Source organism: Equus caballus, chromosome 2, assembly GCF_041296265.1.
Source record: "Equus caballus isolate H_3958 breed thoroughbred chromosome 2, TB-T2T, whole genome shotgun sequence".
Lineage (NCBI taxonomy): Eukaryota > Metazoa > Chordata > Mammalia > Perissodactyla > Equidae > Equus > Equus caballus.
In genome coordinates, this window is record NC_091685.1 from 2,739,349 (window position 1) to 2,759,218 (window position 19,870).

The 19,870-nt window shown below is 44.7% G+C and overlaps 1 protein-coding gene across 34 annotated transcripts in view; it reads left to right on the forward strand.

Moving 5' to 3' along the window:
- DAB1 (DAB adaptor protein 1) overlaps window positions 1–19,870 on the forward strand; it is a 1,085,079-nt gene that overhangs the window by 1,006,232 nt on the left and 58,977 nt on the right. For 14 of the 34 annotated variants that reach the window (NM_001242550.2, XM_070245401.1, XM_070245360.1 and 11 more), the window contains 4 exon segments: window positions 12,993–13,124; window positions 13,737–13,856; window positions 14,309–14,347; window positions 15,919–15,984. In NM_001242550.2, coding sequence (NP_001229479.1) covers window positions 12,993–13,124; window positions 13,737–13,856; window positions 14,309–14,347; window positions 15,919–15,984 — 357 coding nt within the window. 34 annotated transcript variants of the gene reach the window in all.

The window sequence follows — 19,870 nt, forward strand, 5'->3', positions numbered from 1 at the left end:
ATGAGGTAGGAAAATGTATCCAGTTTTCTCCAAAAGCTACAAGTGCAGCCTGTTAAAGAGGCAACCACCATCCCCACTGCTGCCACCAGCACCACCGTGCAGGTTTCCTCCTAAGACAGAACCTCTGTCCTCTGTTACAGGGAGCTTGGAATAACCTTCTGTGGGTCCTGGACTGTGGGCCAGGAGCAGTGATCTGGGGTGGAGGAAGGCAGGATCATCTTCAGCTCACAAACATTTTGCCAGACTGTCCCCAAACCAAAGTGTGTGGCCTTTGTGACCCGGGGCAGAAGGGTAGTTCTCCAAGTCCAGCTGCACAGTCTCGCCAGGGCCCTTGGGCCCTCCTCTCCAGAGGACAGCCAGGTTCACCTGTAACCATTGTCACCTATGATTCACCCTTCTGGACACTTCAGCTGCGCATCCCCTTGGCACACACGTGCTAGTGGCTCCCGTTCCGATGGCACCCAGCTGGCAGGGACTGCTCAGCTCACGTCCTTCTTCACGCTAGAGAAGGACAGTTGCTGAAAGGGTCAACTGCAGTTAAGATTAACAGCAGAGTCAAGCAGAAAGGAGCCAACAATTTCAACCACCCCGGTGTTTTAACCTGGCCTTCAAAATCCTGCATCCCTGGCCCCCGCCTCCCTTCTCGCACTGCTGCTCTCTGCCTAGCATCTTATGGTCTAATAATCCCAAACTGATTGCAGTTCCCTACACATAGCATGTTATTTTATAGCTTCACGTCTCTTTGTTAGCCCTCTGGATTGAACTTCTTGATCCCCACCACCCGCACAGTCACTAATTTTTACCTAGTCAGCTCCTACTGATCGAGTCAATTCACACCCCCTTAACTTTATCATGGCCTGAGCACAATATTCACTTATTTATTCCACAGGTCATTACTGAGCTCCTTCTAAGCGTCAGGCACTGTGCCGGGTGCGGGGTGCTGGGCGTCAGTGGTGACCCAGGAGCTGACGCGGGCCCTGCTTTCCTGGCCTCTGTAGTCTGATGGAGGAGACAGATGTTCACCAGGTAGCCAGGCCAATGAGGGGATAATTACAGGCTGGTGTGTGCCAGGAAGACAGGGAGTGGGTTTCTCTGAAAACACGACACAAAGGCATCTGCCTCCCTGTCTCCCCAGAGCCTGTGAGCATCTCAAGGGCGGGATCTTGCCAGCTCCAGGTGGTATCCCAGCAGCCAGTGTGGAGCCTGACAAGAGCTTCTGCATCAAGGGCGAGGCCTGGTACTCGGATGGAGTCCGGGGCGAATCAGAGCTGGGCCCGCAGCTAGTGGTACCCCATGCAGGAAGCACTGGACTGAGCAGGGCTCCCCACCTCTGCTCTCACATGGCTGCGGCTGTCTCTGAGTCTGGACAGAGGTGAAAATAGTGCCAGGAGGGATGAATGAGCAGAGAGCTGGGCAGGACCTGCCGACCACTGCCCAGCTTGACGTAGTAAAGTGGGCATGAAGTTAGCCCTCACATTGGCTGCTAGCCCCAGCTCGGAACTTCACCATTGACTGAACGTTGATTGGGCAAGTTGCTTAACCCCTCTGAGCCTCAGTTTTCTCATCTCTAACAGGAAGACGATAGAGCCAAGGGTTAGAATGTATTAGTTCATGTCAATTTTGCCCTCTGAGACCCTAAGGTGAGTAGAAGGAGATGGCTACAGGACGGCGTTTGGTGCGTTTTCGACTAAGGGGACGATTTTGTGCTAATTTCTTTTAATGACAGTTCATTTTCCAAGGCAACAGCCTAACAAATCACAGGCCCAATTAGTGTAAGAGAAACAATTGATCCTGGTACTCAGAGACCTCAGCCCACCACCTCAGCGGTTTGGCGCTGTATTTGGGGAAATGCTACACAGCATTAAATGGGGAATAATTGGATAGATGCAGCTGTAAATTGCATGGCGCTGCACTCCACTCAGCTTCTGATTTAAGTAGCAATGCCTGGCAGCAATAGGAAAACGAAAGAGTTTGCTATTCTGCATTGAAGAGCAGAGCAGAGCAGAGCTGGCAGGACCAGTCCTGCCCCTCATTTTACAGGTGGGAAGATGAAGTCTCGCTGAGGGGGCAGAGAGGGGAGCGGATACCTAAGATTTGGTTGTTCACCACCGTATTCTGTTGGCAAACTCCTCAAAGGGATCTGGAGATAAAGCTAAGGAGACGGCTGCATTCCTTCCCTGGGGCTGCAGAAATAAGTCACCAGGACTGAGGTGGCTTAAACAACAGGAATGTATTGTCTCATTGTTCTAGATGCTAGAAGTCTGAGATCAAGGTTTTGGCCAGGTTGCTTCCTTCTGAGGGCTCTGAGACAGGGTGTGTTCCAGACCTCCCTCCTGGCTTCTGGTGGTTTGCTGACAATCTTTGGCGTTCCTTGGCTTTGAGACACATCACCCCACTTCTGCATTCATGTTCACAAGGCCTTCTTCCTGTGCGTATGTCTGTGTCCAGATGTCCCCTTTCTGTAAGGACACCAGTCATATTGGATTCGAGGCACACCCTATTATGATTTTAATTAATTGCATCTGTAATGACACTGTTTCTAAATAAAGTCACATTCTGAAGTTCTGAAGTTTAGAACTTCAACATAGGAGTTTTGGGAAGGCACAATTCAACATGTAACAATGGCTGACAACTTAGGTAACAGAATCTTTGAGCTGCAGAGGTCCTGCCGTTTATTGAGCATCATCAGGTGTCAAGCATGAGACCAGGAATTTTACCAGCATGATCTTTATTCAGTTCTCACCCCAGACTAAAGGAGTTACAGATAAGAACACCAAGGTTCGGAGAAGCTAGGTAATTTGTCCAAAGTGATGCAAGTTGTATAGAATAGATCCAGATTTCAGATGCTGACCTGTGTCTATCCAAAGTCATGTGTTTCCTCAGCACCCAAATGTCTTAGTAAGATGGATCTTAGAAGCCATGTTCACCATGGTCACCACCTGCTATCCACCTCAATTTATAGATGAAGACACCAGGACCTGGAATCCCAGCCTTCTCACTCTTAATTCCAATGTTCTTTCCATTGACTGCGTTTTAGTCAATTCACTTTTTTGTAAGTTTCTATCTGGCAGGCAAGACTTCTTTATGACCAGGGCAGAGGTTAATTTCAGACTGGTTACAACAGAAAAAGTAATTTTCCATTAACTATAATGACTTCACTTCTGCAATGACTTGTGGCAAAACATGCTGTTTCATTTCCATTCATCCACACTCATTTACCTACTTACTAGAATAATTTTACACCACAAGCTAAACTATTGAAATCATTGGTTACATTACTAAACACCTACGATGGTTATTAGGATTCTTCATGCAGAAAGAAACAGAAATCAAAATAAGAATTTTAGGAGTATGAAAATATAGGCAGTTAGAGTACTGTGTTCAAAGTGCACAGAGGCTGCCTGGGGTCTGGAGCCTCCATACCTGGCAGCAATCCAGGGTCTACCTTATCAGCAGTGTGACCTGGGGAGGGTTACTGAACCTCTCTGTGTCTCAGTTACCTCAACAGTAAAAGCAGGGAAATAATCTGTAAGGTTGCTGGGTGAGGGACATAAATGAGGATTATGTATGCAGAGTACCTGGCACAGTGCCTAGGCACTCTCTGAATAGTACTGGGTTTTTTTTTTTAATATAATAAAAATAAAATCTGAATCATTATGCATATTTGGAGAATCTTCCAAGCTTGGGATATTTTTTCCCTAGAGTTTCAGAAGTATAAATCGTTCCCATATTTATTCAATCTGAACTCTTAAAAATGCTGTTGTTGAAAATAGAAAGGTACAGGCTGCGGTTTATTTATGCTGGCCGTGGGCGTGCAAGATGAACAAAGAAGACTGGCAACTCTCACTCTAACTTCTGAGCACATTGAAAGACCCTCTTATGTTTTGGACCAATGGCTGCCTGAGGTGGACTTGGTAAAGGCCTTTATTGTCCGCCGCCTACTCTCAGTTAAGTCATTGAAGTGTTCAGTGCCTTGGTTTCTCCTGTTCTCGGAAGAGGAAGAGGGAGTGGGAGGTAGAGAAAAGAGCATGCCAGGATTTAATTTTTTTCTGTAACATATTCCCATGAAAATGTTAAAACAAACAGAAAATTTCACCTTTTGCCATATTTGCTTTCTCTGACTCTCTTTCTCTCTAGATGGGTAAAGCGATCAATAGATAAGTAGAAAGCTAGATAATAAATAGCTCCATAGGGTGAGCTCACTGCTTCTAGGCCTTTTTTTCTGTGAACGGTGCTAGGAATGTAGTTTTTAAATCGTGAGTTCATATTGATATTTCCAATTCAAATTTAAAATTATTGGGTTATTTCGTAACTTTTATATTTATATCGCATTTTTCTTTCACTGAAAATCTTGCTTTCTAATAACAATGTATCTATTGTATCCTAATATATACCCGGAGCAAATTCAAAATTGCAATTCCAATATTAATTACTACTAACAATAAACCAGGCATAGACTCAAGTGTCCCTGAGACTTGCTAAAGACTACGTCAGCCTGATGTTTCTTGGGCAGGTCGCTGCTTTCTGAGCCTGTTTCCTCCTGTCTAAGATAGGGATAATGATGGTCACTATGTTGTTCAGAAATCTCTTGGTTGTGAGTAATACAAAGCTCCCTTAAATAGACTTAAGCAACAAAAGAATTCACTGATTTACATAACTGAACAGTACAGGGTTAAATTCCCCAGGGTGGTGAGATCCAGGCTGTTAGATGACATCACGAAGTTTGAAACCCTAACTCTCAGCTCCTCTTTCTTTCCTGGTGACTTGACTTCCCAGTGGACTCTCTCTCACCATCTGTTGGCCACTCCAAGACTATTATCCTGTAGGCTCTAAAGAAGGCCTCCCCGAGGGAACCGTGCTTGGTGATTGAACACTGTGTAACGTAGTCATTAGAGCAAGAATCTTAAACTCAGTTGCCTGGGAAAAGATCCAAAGTATTAAAAGCCTCCTGTCTTCCAAATAGACTGCCAGACGCTTCCAGTGACCTTCCTCACATCCCTGTGAGGAAGGGATCATTCCCATTTTACGGATGAAGAAACTGAGGCTCAGTGAGATAAGGTGACTTGCCCATGGCCACAAAGCTGAGATTCAGATCCTTCCATCATACCACATGCCTTTTGGAAATGGGGACAGGACAACACAATATACAAAATACTCTGAGTAAGTAGCCGAAACGGAGCCCCTTTCTTACACACGCATGCACGCACGCACATGCTCATGCACATTGCTGACTTTTGAGAGCCCAGACTGCATCTTACTCATCTCAGTATTTCCAGGGTCTAGTCCGGAAGGGCTTTTGGGAATGAATGAGAGAGGACAGCTAGTCCGACCTACTGCCAAGTGTGACGATGCTGTAGCCACGTCCTTGGTCATGGGACGTGGAATTGTGGTTGAACTCCGGTGTTAGGAAACTAGTGCTTCACGTGGAAGCCAGTTTCCTGCTTAAGGTGGTTTTTACTTCTGAGCAGAACTCTGCTTCCTTGTCATTTTGGTGATTGCTAATTGATTAAGCACGCCTGGCTCCACTTTTCCTCTTAGACAAATATAAGCCCAAATCATAGGTCTAGGGTGCTCTCCATGAGTTAACTAGTTCCTCTCCCTATTTGAGGCAAGGACTTCACTCACATCTTTTCAGAGCTGTGTGGATAACATAGGTTTTGAGAGCTACTAAGAAGAAGCTGGGATTTCGTAGCTATTGTTTTGCTATAAAATTTAAAAAAGGATTGAAAAGTGTCTAGAGCAAAAGAGGACATGAATGTTGACTGAGTCTGACCTGCTCGTTTTCACGGCTGAGGACATGGGGGCTTAGAGACGGAGGCAATGGGAGAGCCGGGGGTGGACGGGGGGTTTGGGGAGAGACTTGGACTTAGGATCCTGCTGACAGATTTATTCATTCAAATTATTCATTTAAAATATGTACTGACAAACTCAGAGAGACAGAAAGTAGAATGCGGTTGCTAGGGGCTCGGGGAGGGGGAATGGGGAGTTGGTGTTTAATGGTACAGGCTGTCAGTTTGGGAAGATGATAAAGTTCTGGAGATGGATGGTGGTGACGGTTGCAGAACACTGTGAATGTACTTAATGCCACAAAACTGTACATTTAAATATGGTTAAAGTTATCAATTTATGTTATGTGTATTTTACTACAATAGAAATATGTGTGCACCGAATCCTTACTCTAGGTCAAACACTGTACTTGATGCTCAGGATAAGAAGGTGAGAAAAGAGATATTGTTGCTGCATCCTGGGGCTGACTATTGTGTATATGTACCCACATGCATAATGACAAACCGAACAATTCCCCACATGGACAACTCCAGGCAGCTAAGAGGACTTGTGTTATGGGAACCAGGTCTCTATTGGAAAGTCAGGGAAGCTTTTGAAGAGAACAGACATCTGTGCTGAGGTCTGAAGAGGAGGAGTTGAGCTTTCTAGGCAGATGGAACAGCACGTGCAAAAACCTGAGAGGGGAGTGTGGCGCGTTTGAGGACGGAATAATGACCCAGGGTGGTGGGAAACAAGGGGGCCATGGTGAGAGACCCTGGGGAGGTGGACGGAGGCCCTGGCAGAGATTTTGGTCTTCATCTTAAGAGCAATGGGAAGCCTTTGATGTGTTGTAAGTACTAGATAGCCGTGATCAAATTTGCCAGATTTTCTCTCAATCCCTTCTCACCGTGGTGTGACTATTAGAGCAGAGGCCAACAAAAGTGGACGTGTAGGGACTGAGGCCATTGCACTTATCCAGGCTGGAAATGATGGCTGTGACCTCAGTCTGGTGGTGTAGATGGAGAGAAATGGACAAAGTGAAAGATATTTGGAATGTGACATTGACACGTCTTGGTTATGGGGGTGAGAATGCAAGAGGCTGAGTGGGCTCAAAGATGGTTGTAAAAAGGGATCAGTGATGGTGCCTACACTAAATTCACTAAATTCAAATATGAGAGAAAAAAGCGTCTTATGTTTTTTCTTTATTTTAATACTTAGTATTTTAATATTTATTTAATATTTAGTACTTGAGGTAATCAGTATGAATTAGTATAATTTTTAAAAAATTCCTATAAATAAGCAAAAGTCAGGCTTTTAAAAATCACTGGTAATTCCACCACTCAAGAGAGAACTCTTGTTAAGATTTTGTTGCATGTGCTTCCAGACTTTTTAGACACATATATATGGATATGCATCCTTTTTTTCAAAAGCAGGATCATATTAAACATACTATTTTGTAATATGCTTTTTTCATTCAGCAAGATGCTGTGAATATATTTCCACAGCAAAAAACACATACGCTCCCAAGATAATTTTCAGTTACTGCATATTATTTCATCTTATAGCAAAATGCAGTTTCTTCAACCAATCGGTTACCGCCCAGCACTTCAGGCATTTCTAATTTTTCACTATTCTAGCAGCACTGCAGGGAATATCTTGTATCTGAGTCTTTGCCCACATCTGACATTATTTACAGACAATTGAGTCCCTACAAGAAGAATCATGGGGTCAAAGTTCATGCATGTCATTAAGGCTTTGAAACGTACAGCCAATCTGCCCTCCAGAAAAGTTGCACCAAATCACACTCCCACAAATAACAAAAATGGCCACAATGGCCAACACTCCCACAGCCCTGACTGTGCGCCCTGGCCTGTTCCAAGCCCTTTCAGGCACTAACTCGCTCATCTTCCTAACAGGACCACGGAGGAGGTCCTGTTATTATCCTTGTTGTACACACAGGAAACCAGGAGCCCAGGAATGTGTCTGTTTCCCCACACTTTTATCAACTCTGGGTGTTACCTTTTTTTTTCACTCTGGTGGGGAAAATGGCATCTCATTTATATCTGGTATGTTTTATATGAATCAATTTAACATTTCCAACAGCCTTTTGGCTTCTGTATCATTCTCTGTATTATACAAAAAGAGAAAATGAGGCTCAGAAAGTTGGAGTGACGTGCCCAAAGCTACGTCTAAATAAGAGAGCTTAAATTTGAATTGTCTTCTCTCTGGCTCCAGAGTCCACATTCCTTTCTCTGTTGTCACACAGCCTCTTCAGCTAGAGACTAGGATGTTTGGAACTTTGGTCTTATCCTTGAGTAAAACCTTCTAGAAGATTTCAGGATGGGAACTCAGGGAAGAATTCGCTCTGACCTGCTCCATTTAGCATTTGACAATGAGGGGCCTGGGGGCTGTTGCAGAGGTTGCCACCCAGCCTCACTGGCACTGCAATGCAGCAAATGCATCCAAAAATATGTTAGAAAACAGAAAGGCCTTTATAATGAGCCTGGGCCTTCCTTTGTCTTGTGAGGTTTTAACTACTGTAATTGCCTGTAGTGTGAAGTAGTGTATTTTTCATGTATCTATTTTTATTCTGTGTCTATCTGCTTTTTTGTTTTGTCTTGTTTCGTTTTTTTGTTAACTCACTTGAATCCTGGCGGGTAGTTTTCCTGTGAATAGCATTGCCTCGGGGAAGCACTCACTCTCACACACACACACACACACACACACACACATACACATGCACACATAATAATAATATGAAGACTAAATAGGGTAGAATTTATTCTTTAAAAAAAGCTAATGGTAAAGTCTGAGTAGGTGACTTTCTCATCCATGCTGTATTTAATTGGCTGTATTGAGCCATGCTACAAATTAAGTCTTCTCTGTAATTTATTCTGTCAGATAATAACCCTCCAAACAATTTGATACTTCATTGAAACATTGGTAAATGGCTTATGGAAATGCTACGGAAAAAAAAAGGATTTAATGATGTCAGATAAGAAACCCTCTGTTCACAGAATGAATCCTATGTGAAATGTCGTGAATCAATCTGACTCAATCATTCATTGAGCATTTCTTGAGCAACTACCTTGTACGTGTATGTCTTCAGATGGCTTAGTTCTTCCTTCCTTCTTGAATTCATTGAACATTATTTAGCACTTACTGTTCAAAAGGAACGGTATTAGGAGCTGGGATAAGACTGAGGAGACCAGACATGGCTGGTTCTGTGGAGTCAATGAAGCTTGGGTCAGGGACGAAGAGGGCAATCGGTGGGGAAAACAATGTGAGCAGTGGCCCAGAGGTGGGAAAGTCCAGAACCCAAAGCAGGAGTGATGAGCTCTTTAGATTATCTGCAGCCTCACTTACCTGAAGTTCACCTCTGGGAGGAAGGGCGGACTGGATGGACGAGGCTGACCTCTGGATTGTTCCTGGAATTCTTCGGTGACAACTTTCATCCACACCGTAAAGAACAGGGTTCAGAATGGGAGGAATACATGAAGCTGTGGAAGAGAAGCAGGGTGTCTTAAAAACTCTATCTTTAAAATACCTGCTTTTATTTTTTGGCAGTACTTTAATATCTAGACTAGTTTTCCAAGACAAAAACTATTTTCCGAAGGAAATGTAGAAGGGCAACCAGAATCTGCCTTTCCTCCACCTTCTCCCTCCCTCTCCAGCCCAGTATTTTCTGCTGCCTCCAGAACAACCCATGATGCTCCCAGAATTCCCCCACAGAAACACTCCTAGAATGAGCAGTCTTTGTCTCCTGTGGCCCTGGACCCCACTTCGCCTTTCTAGCCTTGGCTGCTTAACAGAAACCACAGATGGCCAGGCTCCTGAGAACACACTTCCAGATCATGCTGTCTTGACCTTTCCTTTGAGATCCTTATAGCTGGTCTTTACCCCAAACCTTCTGATTCACGACCCTCTCTGACCTCAGATACCTGACAGGACAGCCTCAGCTCTACCTTGTTACCCAGCTCTCCCCTTCTCTTGCCTTCCTCTTGCCAGCTTGTCGGGGGATCATGGATCTGTTGTTGACTAGGGAGCCAGGAGTCTAAGGGAAGGTGACCTTGATTCGACACAATATTATTTCCTCTTTTGAAAGCTTTGTCACCCTGACGAGGGAGAATGAGGCCTGGTTTAGGACTAGTTCTGCCAAAACGCTCTCTGACCCTCTGTCCTTTCATGAATAAACTCAGAGTTGACCTGTGTGATGTATAAGGTTCCTCTGGCTCCAATTGTCTTTGATTGTGCTGATAAAATCTGCTTAAGACATGGAGCAGTTTTGAGGCTCAGTGAACAAGTATTTGCCAGATCCTCTGAGTTGCTGAGATGAACGTGGTGATACAACTGTGGCATTAGCAGGATTGTGATGTCTTTGTATTTCCAAGTATCTGTGTTTTGTATGCGTGGTTAGGGGTGGAGAAAGTGGAGACATATTCCCTCACTGACTCTTAGTTTCCAAATGAATGAGCCACTTTCACAGTAATCCTTTTTAACATGTCATCAAATTAACTGTGGGCAAAGATAATGGTACAAATATCTTTAAGCACTTCACGCGCACACACAGTTATACTTGGTGAGGCAAGTATATTATTAGGTATCATCAGGCATTAAAAATGTTTTGATTTTAAAACACTTAATGAGGAGTCCCAGATAAATTAAAACGTCTCCATCTGCTGTGTGCATAGGAAGTGATATTTGACCACTGCACAGTCATCTCCAAATCTAATTCCACCAGGAGGACTTCTAATCGCAGTTTAATTTCAGAGCAATATCCCGCTTGGCAATCAATAAGGCACTGTCGTCAAACTTTGATTTAGTAGGAGACGAGGATAACGTTCTGCACATTATCCAGAGAGAGAAATACTTTCAGCAAAGGCAGAGAAGGAGAACATGTTTGTCTCCCACTTTCTCCTGCTGCCTACCATTCGAGCTCACAGAAGCCTATAAATCAATACCCCCATGTTGTGTGAGTGTAAATCTCATCAATTTTACTTCATTAGCACCATAAAAAAGCTACCGTTCTTCGAGCAGCTTTCCTCTGCTAGCTAAGTATGTCCTCTTAATAAAACGAGAATAAATGGATCCTGATTATTTTACTAACAACGCTTCCTTCTTCGCCAACTTTATTTGTGTTGAAATACACTAAAATTAAACAATTACCCTTATGACCACTTGAGGGGCTGAGGTGACTGGGCAGTGACACCACCCCTCAAGTATGATGTACAGTAGGCAGCAGGCAACCTGGACAGAGCATGAAGCTGAAGGGAGAGCTCCCAAGAGTAGTCAAAGAGGTTAATGAATATCAGACTCTAGAAGGTTAAGGTGTATCAGCAAATTCTACTGCAGAAGTGATTCCTAAGCTCAGAAGCCTGGAAAGATGGCAATGGGCTGGGAATGGACATTATGGAAGGCCAGGACGAATGGTCCAGAACTACTATGATGACCATCGTGAGAGCCAGATGCCCACTGTTCCAAAATGCTGGCTGTGTGGTTCAAGGTCCTAATGCCTAAAGGATCTGGGGAGATGGAACAAGACCTTAGAGAACATCGACTCTAGTGGTTCCCAACATTTTCATAACAAAGTTCCCCTTGTGTTACATTCTCACTCCATGGACTCAGTAACGAGGAAGATTTTTTCCACCAAAAAAAATGCATGTATAATCATTCACTGTCCTCTTTGGATTCTTTGAAGCCATAACTAATTGCCAAAGAGAATCTGCTCAAAGATTAGCTAAAGAGGACAACAGTAACCTGATACAATTCCAGTAAATTGGTGTTTTTATTTGCATGCACAATGAAATGTGTAGTCTTATCAGCAATAATTATAACTGTCTGTTTAGCTTTTTGAAATATTGAAAATTGCTTAGGACCTCTTTTTATTACCTTTAATGACCCCAGTAGACCCAGGGCTTTGGGTTAAGAGCCATGGATCTGGCACACACTTCTCATTTGATAGAGCAATAAACTGAGGTCCAGAGAGGTACAGTGAGTGCCTTGGGTTCACATAGTGACTAGAATTCAAGCCTCTTAACACCCAGTATAATGAAAAGGCCCTTTATAAGGACTTTAAACATGTCGTATAACACCCAGACGCATACATAAGCCTTTACAGAAGACTGTTGAGTGAGGATTGCTTTAAGTAGGTTTAATATAGGAAAATGGCCATAAAAATCAACATCACCAAAAGGATGGTGAATATTATTTGTTGCAGCTTAGACAATAAAAGCAGGAAGCTCAGTTTCAAAAGATTTTCAAATTGCTGATCAGCTATCCCAATTTACTTTAGATGATCAGTTATCGGCCAGGCACAGTGCAAGGTGCCGGGATGATAGAGACGAGGAAGACAGAGCCTGGTGGGGAAGGCCGACCAGGAATAGGGCAAACATGGCAGAGAAGGCAGGTCTCTGGGAGCAGGGGCCCAGGGAGCTGTGTGCGAGGACTCCATCAGGAGTTTCGTTATCACCGGAGACTAACGTGCTATGGAAACACGGAAGAGGGAGGAATTACTTCTGCAGGGAGAGGGAAGGCCAGCCTTTTTCAGGGACAGTTTCACAGAGGTGGTGCTGTTTCAAATGGCCTTTGCAAGAGGAATAGGATTCGGGTAAGTACATAAAAGAAGGAACAGACAGACAAGACAGAGGAACCAACCTGTGGAAAGCCTCAGAGCTACGGGGGACCCCACCTCTAGCCCAAGCAGTGACTTTGGACAAGATAGAGAAACGTGTTCGTTCCTCAAGACACCCTATCACCATCTGTCAGAAAGGTGTTGTAACCATGTAAACGTCTGGGTCTGTGATGTGAATGGCGCCCCGTGTAGTCGTGCAGTGGACATCTTCCACTGTGGCAAGCAGCTGCTCTGCGTGTGTCAGTGTGTTAAGTGTCAGGCCAGAACTTAGACTGGGCTGTGTCTTGAAGAAAGACATCTCAGAGCCCACACCCTGAGTTAGACTGGCTGGCTCCAGCAAGCTCACGGAAGCCACCGCACAGATGCTCGTTCAACATGTGAACGGTCCTGTTCGTCTCTCTGGTCACAGCATTAAGACCAGGGCGGGATGCCTCCATTTCTCAAGGGCAGGCATAGCTCTCCTCCTCCCATCTGGACCAAACAGCTTTTCCAAAGCCCTTGGAGCCTCTTCACACGTAGCTGAAACACATCTCTTATTGATCAACAGCTCGAAGGGAAAGTCCCTTGAAATATGTCTTCCTTTTTTCTCCGATAGGCCCTTCAGCATCATCATGCTGTTCACGAAATTTCCTACATTGCAAAGGACATCACAGATCACCGGGCCTTTGGATACGTTTGTGGGAAGGAAGGGAATCACAGATTTGTGGCCATAAAAACAGCCCAGGCGGTGAGTATCCCACCCAAGGAGGGCGCCTTCCTTGTAAGCTCAGGGGACAGCACAGCCACTCTGCTGGTCTTTGAAGGCCCACTCTGATGTCTGGCTGAGCGGTGCTAACTCTCAGGTTCCCATCTAGAAAAGATAGACAGCCTCGGAGTGAGGAAACGTGCTCATGCCCATCTAGTTGTTGGTTTTTCTAATGGATATTTCTTAATGACTAATTATTTTCCTCTCTGATTAAGCTGGATGGAGGCACGGTATACAAATAAGTTTCCTTGTGTTCATAGCCTCATTTAAAAAGAAAATAAGAGAAAATAAATAGCTATTTTGCATAAGGCCTACCCTAATTTTATTGTATTCGAAATTACTAATAAATAAAAGTAATGCTTTTTATGCTTATGATTATTATGAATTTGCAAATATAATTAGTTGAAGAAATGAACTTTAGCCTAGATGCAATTTGCTAAACCAACATAAACAAGGTAGAATTAATTAAAGATGGAATGCTTTCAGTTTAGTAGAAAAAGCAAGGACCGCTGGTTGTAGCAGGCAAAACGGAACTTGGTGGCTGCGGCTCAGGGCCGTTCTCTCATTAATGTGCTTTACCACCTTTTACTCCAGGCTGAACCTGTTATTCTGGACTTGAGAGATCTCTTTCAACTTATTTATGAATTGAAGCAAAGAGAAGAATTGGAAAAAAAGGCACAAAAGGATAAGCAGTGCGAACAAGCTGTGTATCAGGTATACCCGTGACTTTATCCTGGTTCCGGAGACGAGTGGGGCTTAGAGTAAACAGGTGGAAACTGACAGTCAGGGCTTCTCCTCCTGCTGCCAAGTGGAAATGAACAAAGACCGAAGGTTCCCGTGTAAATCACAGGCACCGAGGCAGGCGCTAGAGAGGCTCCCTCATTCTCTGAAATGCCAGACGCCTCAGAGAAAGTGGGATCTCGAATCCGGAGGAGGATTTCAGGGCAGGAGGACTGAAGAAATGCAGCTGCCTTGCTATTGTTAACGATGGGGGTGGGGAGCCGCAAGGGATTTGATTTTTTCTCTGTGTTTTCTACCTTAACGACCCACCAGCCTATGCTGCCCAGAGCTGGTTTCTGTACTGTCCTTAATTTCTGAATATAGTCTCACATCTCTTCCTTTTCTATCCTCTGCTTTTTACCCTCCCTTCCCTCATTCTGCTGTAGACAATTTTGGAAGAGGATGTGGAAGATCCTGTATACCAGGTAATTTCTGAAACCAGTCGGGGTTTAGGGTCAGGAATGGCCAGGCCTGTGGTAGAGAGATTCTGCCAGAGACCTGAAGAATCCGCTGACTGCAGAGCTTGGAGAGCGACCAAGGTTATTTCTGATGGGGAGGGCTCCCAGCCCCTCTGGGAGCGAATTCCCATAAAGACTAACAGAAGTTTGGCTGGCATCAATAACATGGGATTTGGAGATTCGCTTCTCCCTTCTTGCCCCGCCTCAGCACCCTCCACAATCTAAAAGTTTGATCCCAGAGCTGAAGGTTTTCAAGAGTCTCTTGAATATTCTGAGTTCGTTAGAGAGACTGTGAATAATGAGGTGGCCTCCCTGAGTTAAGAAGCAGAGATGGGGACTGACATTTTGACAACATTCAAATGCGAACCCGAAGGACAGTTTATAAGCTTTAGAAAGGCTGTGAGGGGAGTCCTCGCTGGCTGCCAGCAGCCGGGCTGCCCCTCTGATTGCCGGCTCTTGTCCTAGGACCTGTTGTGAGGAGGGAAAGGGCCATCCTGGAGACCTTGCAGCCTGCAGCTTTCTCTGGGCTCTCCTCTAGGTTGCAGCCTAGGTGAGAGTAGAGAGGTGATGTCTCTTGAGTTCAATACGTGCTCTGTTCAAACAGACGGAGAAAAGAGGGAAGAGAGGGCCTCTCCTGTCCTGTGCTTATTCCCAAGGAGAGAAAGAAGCCACAAATTTGACTTGTTGGACATAAAAGCAAACCTAAAACTTATATTTCTAACTGGGACACACATGGCTTCTATGTGTGTGTGTCACAGATGCGTTATATGTAAATGCATGTTTTCACACGGCTGGTACCACAGTGATGAAAGTAAAATAACATGGATTTTTAAAAAGTGATATAATATGGAAAACCTGAAGTGGAAGAAGTATCTAGCATATATGCAAACAAAAGTCCCAGATGCACTTAACGACATTCGCTTGCTCTAGAATGCTGAGGGCAAGGATTTGTGATAATATGAGCTCAGCCAGATGAAGACTCTTGCCCTCTTTGAAATGACCCAGGACTTTAGAGTCTGAAATAGGCACTATAAAATTTGATTTTCACTATTTAAAACTGAGAATGTAAAATAAGGTGATATTTGTGGGATGAGGGAGTTTGGGGCTTCTGAGCACTTCAGAGTTGGCTTAAGACCTTGAGCCTTTGGAGGTGAAGGGAGTGGCCCTCTAACCCAAAGCTGACAAAGCTGGGATCCAGGCATTCCCACAAGACGTCATTCCCACTCAGCAGAGCCATCACGTGCAGACTTTGCGGAGATAAATTCCACTGAAGGAAGAGGTGGTCTCTCCAGAAAGATCTGTGGGGCCCCAGGCAATCATCCCTAAGGGACTGATGGTCAGACCTTTGCAGTTTTCCTTAGAAAAGACAAGAATGTGAAGGCATGCGTGGTATTTCAGGAACTCAGTTGTCTCTTTAAGGTATTTTCTCTGGTGTCTGTTTCTTTAATGCTCACTGTGATTTGTATCTTGAATTCCAAATGCTTTTTTTCCTCTTTCTTTTCCCTTCTGAATTTTCCTCTCTGGCTGCTCCGTAATAGTACATTGTGTTTGAGGCTGGACACGAGCCAATCCGTGACCCGGAAGCGGAAGAAAACATTTATCAGGTATAAGATCGCTTCCCTCTCCCACCCTTGCACCGCTGCCCATAAATGCATGAAGAGTCTGAGGAGCCAGGGCGCTCTCCTCACCAGCTCCACGGCCCTCTCTCCAGGCTTGTTTAAGCACCCGTGCGTGACTGGCTCCTAGTCCTCCTGCAATTTACCAAAAGTTTCCATGACTTATTGTGGAAATGGTTAATGGCCAGTTGGGTACCGTGTTTTAATGTTTCATCGATCTTAACTGTTTTCAGTTGATTCAAAAGTCAAACATTCCAGTTCACTAAAGTAATCCATTGGAGGGTTGTTGTCCATAATATAGTACAGGCAAAGACTTTATTCATCCAATTTCTTTAAGAAGCAAACCGCACTACTGAAAATGAAGTACAGATTCAAAAATGCTATTTGAAGACAACATTGGGAATATTAATGGAATAAAGAAAGTATAGCTAAAGGTTTTACCCCTTCTGGAGGGAAGGTAAATCAATATTCTTAAATGTCTGCTTATGGGAAGATCCATGAACACACTTTAACTCATGTAATTCTCACAAATATGTGATAAAGTAGCTATTTAGGTCCCACCATTACAAGGGGAAACTGAGCCTCAGAGAAATAGAGCAGCTTCCACAGGGCTGCACCACCATTCAGAGCTGAGACCAAACCTGGGCAAGTGTGTTAAGGCAGAACTCACGCTTCTGCCTCTGCCTTTCCATCAAAGAGCCTGAGGAATTGCAGCATAGCAACACATCAAACAAATATGACGACCTCCGATTTTTCACTAATTAGAATTTTAGTCCTCATTTGAATATAAACATTGTGGAAGAAGGAAAACATTTAATGTATTTGTAAGTGATTTTAGTTTTCTTAATCTACTTTGTCGTGGGGTCTGTTACCCTGCCTTGGGCATGCCTTATTTGTGTAATGAAAGTAAAGCAGATTTTCAATTTCCATCAAACGCACAGAATTCTAAATGACCAAAGTGTAGCGTTAGCTCTACCAGCAACTCGGTTCAAACCGGCCCTGTGGATTAACCATCTAAGTATTTCTATCCACTGGATCCATCTGGAGTGGATTCAAGTGCGAGGTTGTGCTTTGAGGCTTTGCTTAAAAATCATCGCTTACAAAGTTTCGGTCTTTAAACAGAAAAGTTGCAAATTTGTCCTCAGTGTCAGACTTTAAAGTACAACCTTGCAGTGTCTGAATATGAGGCCAAAGGAACCACTAACCAGTCATCCTGTAAAGACAGAACACCTTTTAAAACACAAATAGGCTGTTCGTCATAGGAGGCTCCTGAATTCAGGCTGAGCTCTGGTTGTCAGGCTCCCATTGTGCTTGGGGACTGCTGGTGGGACATCCCCGTGTCCTGGGAAGAACTGGTTGAGGCAAGTGGAGAACTGCGTCCTAGTTCTGGCTCTGTCACCAACTGCGTTTGGCTGAGTGGTAGTGGGCAAGGCACTTGCCCTCTCTGAGCCTCAGTTTCCCCAATGATAAAATAGGGGTCTAATTTCTCCCTGACTCACACGTTGGCCAGAGAATGTAAAGGAGAGGCTTCATCCTGGGTCACACGCTGAGTCCATAGGATCTTAGTACCAGTGCCCACTCAGCCATCAAGCACCCTGTCAAGTTCCTTTCCTTCTCAGGGCCTCAGTTTACCCATCTGTAAAATGAGCAAATATGACTGGAGAGTCTCTCAGGCAAGGCCGTTTTCTATTCCTTGCAACGAGTGCTTCGTCAAAGGCTATGATTCTTCAGAGAAGCATGTTGGCTTGCTTTTCAGGGCACAAGGCTCTTAGAAACGGTGTGTGCATGCGTGTGTATGCGTGTGTGTGCGTGCTTTTGGTAACATTTATTGAGGGCTGAGTGTGGGCCGGCTCTGTGAATGGATTTACAGGCAGTATCTTACTATATCTCACAACAACCCTGTGCGGCTTGACCTGCTGTTCCCACCTCACAGAAGAGGAAACCCCACAGAGATCCAAGACCTTGCCCCGGGTCACAGCTGGCCAGAGTTCGAGCCCCCACTCACACCCAGGCCTCTCTAACCTCTGTAAATAAATACATAAATCCTGGGGCTCTTTCCAGCTGAGGATTCCCTGATACTGAGTTTCACAATTAGATTCTGTGTACGGTTCAAGTCACTATCTAAAAATCAACTTGTTTCACAGTCCTGTTAACAGGAGGCACTATTTACGAGGTTGAATATTTGATCACCCTCTGTGGGAGAGGCCTCTGGTCCTTCTCTCTGCATTGCTGGTCAGCTGGGCCTCAATTTGCTTAACAAGAGGTGAGCTCTGGGGCCTAAAGATAAGACTGGGCTTTGAAGGAGCTGCTATTAGGAGCCTCATTTTTTTTAAGGGCCCGCAAGTGTTCCATAGCTGCTCCTCCTCAGTAGATTGCCGTGTTTCTTATGCTTCAGCTTGGCCCACGATGGTTTCAGATTTTATTCCATCCCCTGTTTTCTGGAATGAGGCAAACAGATGTAGGGCCTAATCCTTTAACTGTTTTGTGTCCTTGGGTGAAGGACGTAACTTCTGTATCTCAATTTCCTGGGCTCTAACATAGGGATACTCTGTTACCTGCTTCTGGAAGTGACGTGAAGATGTGAGGCGAGAGGACGGCACTTGATACGGAGTAGGTTCTATGTCAATGTTAGTTCATGTTACCTCCTCATATCATCAATATCAGATGCTGTTCAGGATGTCTTAGGTGATGGAGTGAGTGGGGTAGAAAGCGACTGCTCCCCCGTCTTGTCAGAAGCCCAGCAGAAAGCTGCAGCCTCGCCCGACTTTGCTGTTTTAATCCAGCGTAAGGGAGGGGAGACAACTGAGTATGCGGAGTGCCGCTTCAAGGATCAGCAGTCTCGTTTTCCAAACTGGATTCATAATAACAATTGTCTTTCTCTTTGTATGTCTCAGAGAACGTTAGCCTCATCTTATTAAAACAACACAGAATCCCACATACAAAGTGTTTTTGCACCTCACTTAATTGTGACCCTTCCAAGGACTCAGTGGGGTAACAAGACGGCTGCAATGACTTGTTTTAAACATAAGACACTCGGGCCCCTCCAGCTGAAGCGCTGGGCCCATGGCCGGAGCTCCCTAGAAGCTTAACAAGCGTCCTGTGTAAGAGAGAGCAGCTTTCCACGCAGTCGTTCTCCAAGTTCATTCACTCGAAAATCGTTTTTAATCACCTACGATGTGTCAAGTACCGTTATTTTAAAATAATAAGTCTCTAATCCTGTGTCACCCAACCCTTAAACTGCCTCTCCACACTACTAATATGTTGCTGAGCTGGAAGTGTCTTCTGTATGTACAGTACTCAATGTATAGTTTTCACAGTAGTTTCACATCTGTTAACTTGTTCGTTCAAAAGGTAATGATGTATGGAGCACCTCGCATGTGCTGGGCACATGGTCTTGTAGTAGTGACCACAGCACATCCCACCCTCAAAGGGTTTATAGGCAACCCCTTGGATGCTCACAACAACCAGATGAGGAGCCTGAAGTTCAGAGAACAAAGTGACCTCTCTGAGGTCACACAGCATGTGGCAGAGCCAGGATTAGGAACGAGCTCTCCCGTTTCCTTTTGGTCCAGAACTGTTATCACTCTACGTCGTGTTCCTGACATGGTCTACACACTGAAAGGACCAGGCGGGCAGAGCTGAGAGCCAGGACCAAGGCTCGCTCTGGTCTTGGTCCTGTAGCACGTGTGCCCGTGTTCTGCCTCAGCACACACGTGGTAAAGGTTTGATGCTTAGATGTTTCATGTTTAACCAGTGTTTACAGATGGAGGAACAAGGATGAGAAGATATCGGCCTGCCTGTAGCAAGCTTGCAGAGCAGTAGGGACACAGAGGAGTGATGGGCAGCTGCAGTGTGGTTGACAGTGCCCATAGAA